Source organism: Canis aureus, chromosome 21, assembly GCF_053574225.1.
Source record: "Canis aureus isolate CA01 chromosome 21, VMU_Caureus_v.1.0, whole genome shotgun sequence".
In the NCBI taxonomy this organism is placed as follows: domain Eukaryota; kingdom Metazoa; phylum Chordata; class Mammalia; order Carnivora; family Canidae; genus Canis; species Canis aureus.
This window is the reverse complement of record NC_135631.1, coordinates 3,885,967-3,896,580: the sequence shown is the minus strand read 5'-3', so window position 1 is coordinate 3,896,580 and position 10,614 is coordinate 3,885,967. Positions and strand designations below refer to the sequence as shown.

The following is a 10,614-nucleotide window of genomic DNA, read 5'->3' as shown; positions in this document are numbered from 1 at the left end:
CTGTGAGGACCCAGGCTGTCCCTGCAGGTCAACACCTGCTGGTGCCTTCCTTGGCGGCAGGTTTGGGCAAAAATACACTCCAGAGACAGATCTGGGGCCTCTTCCTTTATTGTTTGGGATTTCTCTGCATGGAAATATGAGATCCCACCCCATCCCACACCCAGGTGCTTCTGGCACCCCCATTACTGGTACACCAGTGCCTGAAGAGTCCCCTTTAAAATCACCAATATAAAAAAGGAGGGAGCGAGGGACCGAACACCTGGCTACCCCTCAGTCCAGGTGGCTCCTCGTTGGCAGGTGGGGCAGGGCTGGGGGGCAGCTGCGGAGGCGAGGGGCACTGGCTTCTGCACAAGGGGGCTGGGCGTGCCCAGCCCCAGGAGGCGGTCTCCGCTGGGAAGGGCCCTGCACATCTGGATTATAGACCATGCAGAGCTAGTGGTTATGGTTTGCAGTCTGCTGCAGCTGAGGCCAGGTGGGTAGGCTAGGTGGATGGCCTCGGGTGGGGCGAGAGGACACATCAGGACGCTGGGAGGCCTGGGGCTGTCAGCTCTCCCAGGAGCCCCATCCTGAGGCAGGAACAAGCAAAAGCTGCCTTCCTCGTTTGGCGACGGGAGGGGCGGGGAGTCCACCCGAGCCCCTGGCTGGCGAAGGTAGGGAAGGCCACACAGCTCTGCACAGAGCAGATGAACCACGGCAGCTGGGAGTTGAGGGGACAGGAGGCCAAGGCCACCTCCTGCTCCGAGGAAGGCACTTGCAGCTGGTGTGGCCTGGTGTGGCATGGCGGGAAGGCATGGCTTGGCAGATGAAGGAGAGGAACATGGCCAGGGCACCTGAGCCCCTGCCTCATGCAAACATGGTCAGCTGTAACCACTGCAGAGGAGGGCAGACAGACGAGTCAGCCAGGGACAGTAGAAACGTTAAGTCCAGCCTCCCAGCCCGGAAGCCACTGTCTCTTCACCCACTGAGGGCAGGTGTGAAGGGATGCCTCGGGGTGGGGGGGAGCTTTCTTACCTCTAGCCCTGGGAGATCAGGGTGCTGGCTCCCACAGAGACCTCCAGCAGCCTGGCCCTGCCTTCCTGCTCCTTTCCCGGTACCCAGACAACCCCATCCCATCCCTCCAGGACTTGGAGGCCTGGCTTTTAGGGCTGGTTCTGAGGCCATAGGCTCCTATCCTAGGCAGGTAGGAAAGTTCTACTACCCCCAAACACCCTGCCACAGCCAAGGAAAGTTCTCACCTTAAACAAATCAAAAGTCACCACTCCATCCAGATCTGTGTCCAGAGTTTTGAAAAACCCTGCGTTCAAAAGAGGTTTTGGCATCGAGAAATCAGTGGGATGTTCAGGCAGGACCAGGAACCCCTCTGTTCCCTGCCCCTCCCCCCACATCCCCACAGTATCCCAAGGCCTCACCTGTGACTGCCAGAAGCCCGAGCCCTCCCCTGCTGCCAGGTCCCCACGCCCCCAGCCTCCTGGCACCCAGCCTTCCAGGTGCAGAGACCTTCACCTCTCTAGCACATACCTTGGCACCTGTTGTTCCCCCCAGCTTACAGAAGACAGAGCTAGAGACAGGAGCTGGATGGGGCACTCACGGAACATGGTCTCCAGGCGTACTAGGCAGCACACAAAGTTGTCAAAGTCCACGGCCAGGTCTGGCTCCGAGTAGCGGGTGATAATGAGCTCATACAGCTTCTTGTTGAGCTTGAAGCCTGGCCCAGGAGAGTGGGTAAGGGCCAGGGAGGCGTGGCCTGGCCTGAGGGGACAGCAGGAGGACTGGGGCTGGGCAGGGAGAGCCCTGAAGCTCGGAGGCATGAAGACCCCCTGAGTAGGGTCAGGAGCTGGGAGCAGTTGGGCAAGCAAGTGCCAGCTGCAGAGTGAATGAGGGCCTGACTGCTCCAGGCAATCAGCTGGCCAGGGAGGGCCCAAGGGGTCCAGTTTTATTTGTGTAGAAAGCCCTGACATGCACCTCTCTCATCGGAGGCTCTGGAGCCCAGCTCCGCCCCTCCCTGGCTGTGTGGCCACAGGCCAGTCTCTTTCCCTCTCTGAGCCGTACTTTCCTCTGTGTACAGTGGAGATAGTAAAGACCCTTTCCCTGTTAGGCTGCAGTGAGGGCAAATAGAAATGCTGATAAAGCACTTATCAGCATGGTCATCATGGGAAGACGGCAGAAGATGGCTGTTACTGCCACACCCCATCACCATCACCACCCCAAGGGCTGGTGTGGTGGGCTGCCACCCTGGGTCATGACATGGAGTCAGCCTGGAGCCATCTGTCTGGGGCTCTGCAGGGGGGCATCCAGCCCTCAGGCCTTACCTGCAGACTCAATGGCCATCCGCATCTCGTAGGCACTCATGCTGCCCGACTTGTCCAAGTCAAACTTCCGGAAGATGGACTGGAATGGGGAAGAGAGGGTGAGGCCCAGGCCAAGGGAGGCACCCAGCCCTTCCGGTCCAAGCCAGGGTGGAGGCTTGCCAAAGGTACCGGGGAGGGACCCAAATGGTGGGCCAGGGGCTGGGATCTGGACAGGCGGCCCGGGAGCCTGCAGCCCACCCCTCATGGATGGGGCTGAGGCGCTGAGGGGCTGGCAGGGACCAGGGACCACCTACCAGGTAATTCCGGATGCGGTTCCACAGGATGTTGAACTCCACCAGGCCCAGCTTCCCATTGCCATCCCTCTGGGGCGCTACTGTTAAGAGGCTTAAACCAGGAGTGCCTGGGCGGTTTGGTTGGTGAAGAGTCTGCCTTTGGCCCCAGTCATGATCTCAGTGTCCTGGGATCAAGCCTCAAGTTACATTGGCCTCCCTGCTCAGCGGGGAGCCTCCTTGTCCCTTTCCATCTGTCCCTCCCCGCCCCCCGCCAGCTCATGCTCTCTCTCTCTCTCTCTCTCTCTCTCCTCTCCAATAAATAAAACCTTTGAAAAGTAAAAGAACAAGCTTAAACCAGGCATAGGGTGAGGGAACAATTGGGAGGAAGGGGAGGCTGGCCTCAAGATGAGGGGAATGAAAAGGGGCACAGCCTGCTGTGTTGGGCTGGGAGGGGTGCAGAAAGCACCAACCTTAAAGTCACTAGAGGACCTAGGCCCTGCCCTACCTCTCCTTCCACACAAAGCCTGTGCCTGTTTCCCTCTCCCAGTCAATGGAAGCTGCCCAGGAAAAGAACTGGTCTGTCCAGACTCGACAGAGCTTTGTCTCTTCCTCTGTGCTGTTCCCAGGAGAGATCACGGGGTATCCCCCCACCCCGCTCTGCATGCCCCCCCGCCCCCGCAACCCAAAGTAGCCTCAGGAAACAAGAGCAAAGGATACGTCCATGAGGTTCACCATGCTGCGGCATGACTCCAGGCTGAAGCCCTTGGTACGTAGGTCCTTGTCTGCAAGAAAATCGGGTCCAGCCCCTTAACCACTGAGCTTTCCAAGCTTGCCCTGTGCTGGGGGTGCCGGGAGGGACGGGGCCCAGGGATGCCCGCTTCTGGCGCCTGGTGTGGACAGCCTAGCAGAGTGGGTATGTCAGATCATGTTTATCGTTAGCACGAGTTAAAGTATTTGAGCAATCAAGCAAGTGTCCCAGCAGCTGCGTCCCTGCCACCAAGAGCCAAGAATGAAAGGAAATCAGCGCTGAATGGAAACAGGACAAACACAGTAGAAATGTGAGGCCACAGTGGTCACGGTGGGGCCGGGGTTTGCCGCAGGCCCCAAAGGGGACAAGAAGGGAGGGGTCTGGGCTGAGGAAACGGTGTGGATGGAGGGCAGAGGTAGGGGCAAAGGAAGGGGGTGCTGCCTTTAGCTATGCACTCTGGGGAGTAATTCTCATTCTGCTCGAATGCCTCATTCTGCTCAAAGCCATTTGGCCTGGCCTTGGGGTATATCTTCTGGAGGAAAGGGGGCCTGTCCCTGTACTGTGGTACCGTCAGCAGCTCAGCTTCCCCCTACACCAGTCACAGCACTTGGGCCTGGGAACAGGGCCCTGCAAGAGAGTGGAAGGAGTCTGGGAGGAAAAGAGAGGTGGTGGAGGCTCCCCCTACCCACAGAGACCAAGGGCTTGGTTTGGCCCAACGTGGGAACAGAGGCTTAGATTCTGGAGTTTGGAGGAAGTGAGGACACAGGGTAGAAAGCTGCAGCTTGGGGATGCTCACGCTTGCTGATGATCCTGTTGAGGATGGTCTGCAGTTCCTTGACGCTGATCTCCATGTCCTGGGGGAGGAGGGAGGATGGCACCCACCCTGGGGAAAGGCTGTCCCCTGGCGCCCCAAGGCCCCTCGCTCCCACCCCACCCAGCCTACCTCCCCTGCCAGTTGCCTGAAGAGGGCCTTGAAGTTCTCATCAATCTCTTCTTCTGAGAGCACTTGCTGGATGGAGAAGGGGGAGAGCAGGTCAGGGGTGTTTCAGCCAGGCCCCTGCACGGATAGCAGCTGGGGCAAGTCTGGGACCACCATCACCATGTGCCCACCTTATTGCATCTCTGAGCCTCACTCTCGTCACCTGTAAAGTGGGAATCTAGACCCCACTTTCCTCCTGCCCAGGGCTTTGTGGCCTGAGGGAGGGCGCATCTCAGCTCAGTGACGGGAGTGAGGCCTTGGGCAAGTTCCTTAACCTCCCTGAACTTGAGTTTCTCACTGAAGGGGGAGATGGTGACAGCACCCTGACAGGGCCGTTGTAGAAGAAACAGAGTGACCAAGTAAAGAGCTCAGCACAGACCTAGAACAGAGAAGAGCTCAGGAACCCCGCACTACCACTATCTCTAAGTCCTTTGCAAACTATAAAGTCCTGGGCAGATGAGGGATTGGGATTACTTTTATGGTTCCTGCCAGGAGGGGCTCTGCCCTGCCAGCCAGAGCCCAGGAGCCAGGACACCCAGGTCCCCAGGATATAACCAGGATGAGGCAGAAGAGGAAGGCACAGGGGTGGCACGCACCTCATCAGGGAGATTGGCCTGGATCTGGTCGTCCAGCTCCCTGCAGAGGGGGGGGAGACAGAGGGGCCAGTCAGGGGGGTGTGCAGGGGGACCTGTGGCAGGTGGCAAGTGGACGCTGGGGAGGGGCCTTCTACTCACTCCGTCCCGGCGCTCTTCTCCGAGAAGAAGCGCAGCACAAAGTCACCCTCCTTGTTGGGCTCAAAGGTGGAGGGGACCACCACGTACTCCCCAGGTGGCAAGCGGAAGCGGGTGCTGACCTCCCGCAGGTTGATGAACTGCTCCGAACGTGCCCGGGACGAATTAGCCAGGAAGAAGTCGCGCTTCAGGTGCACGGCGGGCTGGCCCACCAGCTGGTGGGAGGCAAGGAGGGAGTGGGGGCTGCAGCTGGCCACTCAGCCACCCTCAGGAGCTGCCCCACAGCCCCAGATCTCAGGCTCCAGGCCCTAGCCATGGAGGCGGAGAGCTGGTCATGGTGGTCACCGCAGTCCGTATGACCCTGACAAATCATTCTGTCTCAGTTTCCCCATCGGGTAAAGTGAAGGTGACAACCCTGCCTCCTGCACGGGGTGGAGGTGAGGAGATAATATGGAGGTAGACATAGATACCTTATAGATATAGATGTCTATAGATGTAGACACCATTGCAGTAACTTTCCCATTATTATCACTCACAGCGTCCCCAAGTCAGGCAGTGCAGGGTACCTTCCATGGAGCCCCTCCTTTAAAGCTCATGACAGCCCTGTGAGCCGTTGCTGTCATGCCCATTTTACAGACACTGACAAAGAGGCTTAGTGCTTTAGCAGCTTGCTCAAGGGTATCCACTGCTCTGCTCCTAACCAGCACCCCTGGCAGCTGCAGCCAGCACTTACTCCGTGGGAACGGCAAGACAGGAAGAGCCTCAGATGTGGTGGGAGGCGGGGTTCCAAGGGCCAGGGTTCAAATCCGGCCCCCTCACTCATTACCAGCCCTGGCTCCCAGGACAGTAATGTTTGCCCCCACCCTGCCCTGGATTGGGGGAGGAGGGCAGTTAATAAACAGTAAAACGAGATGACTTCTTAATTCTCTACGTGTGGACTTGCTGCCAACTTGCTCCCCTCTGGGCACCGTCAGGCCTTGTGTGTTCAGGGATACGTAAATCCAGGTGATCCAGGTTTCAAACCTACCTCCGGAGGGACCTGCCAGAGAGATGGAGGAATTTAGAGATGTATGCCTGGCCCAGAGGCAGGGGTACAGCGTATGCTGGGCAGAAGCCCCGAGTTCTTAAGAATGATGGGATGAGGGGCAACTGGGTGGCTCAGTCAGGTAAGTGGCTGCCTTGACTCAGGTCATGATCCCAGGGTCCTGGGATCAAGCCCTGCATCAGGCTCTCTGCTTAATGGACAGCCTGCTTCTCCCTCTCCACTGTTAGTTCTCTCTTACACATTCTTTCTCTCTCAAATAAATAAATAAAATCTTAAAAAAAAAATGATAGGATGAAGAAACCAGAAGGCAGGGCCCAGGGCCATTGGTGACTGAGAACCATCTTCATGCCAGAGAGGGGCCTCAGGACCTTAGGAAAGGGGGCCCAAGCAGGGTCCTCCCTCATCCTCGGAACGCCCTGGGCCTTGGCTCTGAATCAGAGCACCCAGGACAGCCCCCAGAGTGGCCAACTGCAATATTCCACAGTCCAGGGACATCAGAGGTCCACACCGGTCTGCAGCCAGGAGCTCTGGGCCAAGACTGTGGCCATTCTCTACCCCCACCAGGAAGGGCCAGAAATGTCTGTCTTGAACACAGTGAGTGAAGCAAGGCCCTCATAGGCCAGCTTTTGCTTACATACTCCTAAGATAGGGAGCTCACTACTCCTCTACGGCAGCCCACTTGCCTACTTCTTTCTGAAGCTGAGCCAAAGTCTGTCCCCTAGAGGCTACCTCCTAGGTGTCAACAAAGCCAGATTCCCTCTATCCAAGAGCAACCTCAGCAGGTGCCTCCAGGGGTTAGGGTCTAGGGCCACCTGTCTCAGGGCTGTGGCGGCGTTGTCCTCCGGCGCCCCCTGCTGGGGCTCGCCTACAGTGCACCAGGAGGCCTGCCTTCCCTGCCAGTTCTGTGAGATCCACGGGCTCACCTCGTAGACCGCGAAGCCAATGGTCTCCATGTCGCGGCCAAAGCGGCGTTCGCGGCGGCGGTGCTTCTGCATGAGGGCTAGCACGAAGCTGCAGCCTGATTCGCGACCCCCGTAGTCGTCGTCCACATCATCTGTCTCCTCCAGCCGGATCTTGAACTGGGGATTGACCCAGAAGGTGGCTGTAGGAGGTGGGTTGTTGGCAGGAATGAGGAGGAGCAGCGCAGAGTGGAGGCTTCCCCTCCCCACTGTGTCTGCTCATCTATTCATCCAACAAATACTGCTAATTGTCCACTGTGTGCCATGTGACAGATGTTCAGTGGGAACGCACAATCTCTACCCTCCTGAGCTCACTCTCTGGGAGGGGAGGCAAAGTATCTGCAAGTCAGTGTAATTAACAGAACTATTACAAAGAATAAGCAACCTGGAACTGATCTGGGGAGGCATCTTTGAGGAGGTGACATTTGAGGGAGATCTGAAGAAGCCCTGGGAAGACACTGGGAAGCAGGAGAAGGAGAATAAAGAGCCCCACACCTGAGGGGACAGCCAGTGTCTGATGCAGCATCTGGCTCTGGCGGGCATCAGGAGTCCAGAAAGGAAGCAAAGGAGTGGGAGCAGGGTGGGTGGAAAGGAGTGTGGTTTGAGTCAGAGAGCAAAAAGACCTCCCCACCCCTCCCACCTCACTCCCTTATCCCCCACGGGCCTGCACCAGGAGGGGCATGAATGGATTTGGATTTGCAAAGGTTGCTTATTGTCCAAACTGCTGTGTGGACAATGACTGAGGAAAGAAAGAGAAAAAGCAGGGTCTAACAGGAGCCTCATAACTGCAAAGAGTGACAGAGACTTGCTTTTCTGGCAGTTTGGTGATTGAGTTGCCCATGACTCCCTAAACCTCCAGGAGCTGGATTCAATACATAAAATTGCTTTGTAGAGATACTACTAAGCCATTGCATTTCCCTCCCCCATACACAGGTGACATTAAACAAAATGATAGATAATATCAAGTGTGAGAAATGGTAGAAATAACCCAACTGTCCAACTGAGGAAAGGATAAAAAGAAATGTGATGTAACCAAACAATGGAAGATTATTCAGCAACAAAAAGGAATGGAGTACTGATATGTACTATAATGTGGATAAGTATCCGAACAGGCAAATCTGTAGAGACAGGGTGTTGGTTACATGGGAATGAGGAGGAAGAGGGGCTCAGGACTGATAGCTATAGAGTGCATGGTTTTTTTGGGGGGTAATCAAAATGTTCTAAAATTGATGTGATAGATACACAATATATGAAAAGCCACACTGAATTTTATACTTTAAGTAGGTGAATTGCATTGTACATGAATTAGATCTCAATAAAGCCTTTTTTAAAAAGTGGACACTACATTGCAGGGGCCTGGGTAGCTCAGCAGTTTGAGTATCTGACTCCCGCTCATCAATTTTCAGACCAAGAAAGCCCAATGAATCCAAAGCAGAATGAAAAGAAATCCACACTTCAATACATGATGGTGAAATTACAGAATATAGAAGATAAACAATCTTCAAACAGAAAAGACAAAGCATCACAGGAGACAAGGGAAACAGAGCCCTGACTCACAGAGCTACAGAACCAGAATAAAGAGCAACAGTACCTTCAATGGGCTTAAAGAAATGCAATCTAGAATTTTGTATCCAAAGAATTATCAAGAATGAGCATGCTAGGGGAAAGGAGAAAAAATGAGTGGGAAATAACAGAAAGGGAGACAGAACATGAGAGACTCCTAACTGGGAAACGAACTAGGGGTGGTGGAAGGGGAGGTGGCGGGGGGTGGGGGTGACTGGGTGATGGGCGCTGAGGGGGGCACTTGATGGGATGAGCACTGGGTGTTATTCTGTATGTTGGCAAATTGAACACCAATAAAAAATAAATTTATAAAAAAAAAAAGAATGAGCATGCTATAAAGGCATTTTACATAGACACTGAGAAAGTTTAAAGAAGAAGGAGAGGGAGGAGGAGGAGGTAAAGGGAAAGAAGAAATGTGTAAGCGTATATTTCAGGGAGATGGAAGATGATCTCAGGTGAAAGTTGTGAAAATGGTGAGCAAAAATACCGTTATGCGTATAATCTAATGAATATGGAACATATCAGATAATGATGATATTTAATTTGCAGCAGGAAGAAAACTGTTTAGAATTAATTAAAATACTAGCTAATGGGCAGCCTGGGTGGCTCAGAGGTTTAGCACCGCCTTCGGCCCAGGGCCTGATCCTGGAGACCCAGGATCGAGTCCCGCGTCGGGCTCCCTGCATGGAGCCTGTTTCTCCCTCTGCCTGTGTCTCTGCCTCTCTCTGTGTCTCTCATGAATAAATAAATAAAATCTTAATATAAAATAAAATAAAATACTAGCTAAAAACAGCGTATTAAACAAAAGGAGGGGGTGATCCAAGTTAAGTAGTCTTAAGGTCTTTGTATTATTTAGTAGGAGGGTAAAGATACTGATCAACTAACTTTAACATACTTTTTTTTTTTTTTTTTAAAGATTTTACTTATTTATCTGAGAGAAAGAGCACAAGCAAGGGGAAGAGCAGAGGGAGAGGGAAAAGCAGACTCCCTGCGGAGCAGGGAGCCCAATGTGGGACTTGATCCCAGGACCCTGAAATCATGATCTGAGCCGAAGGCCACTTAACCAACTGAGCCACCCAGGCGCCCTATCAACTAACTTTAGAATATATTAATTAAAGCACTTATATATTCCAAACTCATACACTGAAAAACTAGTAGAGAGAAAGGGAAAAGAACTTAATCCAAAATAAGGCATAACAGGAGGGACAAACAGAAAATGTGCAATAAGTCTGCTGAAATAAATATAAAGTTATCAGTATTTGCTGTGAATGTAAATGGTTAAACTTTCAAATCAAAGGGCAAAATTTTTCAAATGGATTATTAAAAAGCCAGCTATAGACTGTTTACAAGAGATAACAAAACGCTGAGCTATAGAAAGATTAGACATCGAAGAGTATAACAAAACATAACACAAAATTACTAACCAAATGGAAATTGGAATTGCTATACAGACATTGACAGAAATAGACTTAAAAGTAAAAGAATTATTACCAAAGAAGATAGCCATTAAATTACAACAACAACACGTTCAATTCACTAGCAACTTATAACAATTCTAAGCTTGATGTACTTAATATCATAAAGCAAAATATATAAAGAAAAATAATTGATAGATACAAAGGGAAAAGCTGGGAAAACCATCAGGATGGTGTGTGATTTTATCCTCCCTCTTCCAGTAATTGACAGATAAAGCAGACAAAATATTGAGCTTGATATGATGCACAATTATAAAACATTCCCCCTACCACTCAGAATTGTGTAACAGTCAAGAGAATAGACTGCAGGGTTGTGGGGCACCTAGGTGGCTCAGTGGCTTTCTGAGTCTGCCTTTAGCTTAGGTCCTGATCCCAGGGTCCTGGGATCAAGTCCTGCATAGGGCTCCCTGCAGGGAGCTTGCTTCTCCCTCTACCTATGTCTCTGCTTCTGTTTCTCATGAATAAATAAACAAAATCTTAAAAAAAAAAAAAAAAAAAAAAAAAGACTGAATCCTGGGTTCAAATCCCAGCTC

At 52.7% G+C, this 10,614-nt stretch overlaps 1 protein-coding gene across 2 annotated transcripts in view; it reads right to left on the bottom strand.

The window, feature by feature from the left end:
* Positions 1-92: 92 nt before the first annotated feature.
* The window catches only part of CAPN1 (calpain 1), a 28,137-nt gene continuing 17,615 nt past the window's right edge, over positions 93-10,614 (bottom strand). For both annotated transcript variants that reach the window (XM_077862364.1, XM_077862363.1), the window contains exons 11-22: positions 7,008-7,186; positions 6,067-6,078; positions 5,043-5,254; positions 4,905-4,944; positions 4,273-4,338; positions 4,126-4,183; positions 3,299-3,363; positions 2,603-2,671; positions 2,310-2,388; positions 1,589-1,705; positions 1,236-1,294; positions 93-870 (exon numbers count right to left, since the gene is read on the bottom strand). In XM_077862364.1, coding sequence (XP_077718490.1) covers positions 844-870; positions 1,236-1,294; positions 1,589-1,705; positions 2,310-2,388; positions 2,603-2,671; positions 3,299-3,363; positions 4,126-4,183; positions 4,273-4,338; positions 4,905-4,944; positions 5,043-5,254; positions 6,067-6,078; positions 7,008-7,186 — 983 coding nt within the window. In that variant the 3' untranslated portion in view covers positions 93-843. The remainder of the gene's footprint in view (positions 871-1,235; positions 1,295-1,588; positions 1,706-2,309; positions 2,389-2,602; positions 2,672-3,298; positions 3,364-4,125; positions 4,184-4,272; positions 4,339-4,904; positions 4,945-5,042; positions 5,255-6,066; positions 6,079-7,007; positions 7,187-10,614) is intronic.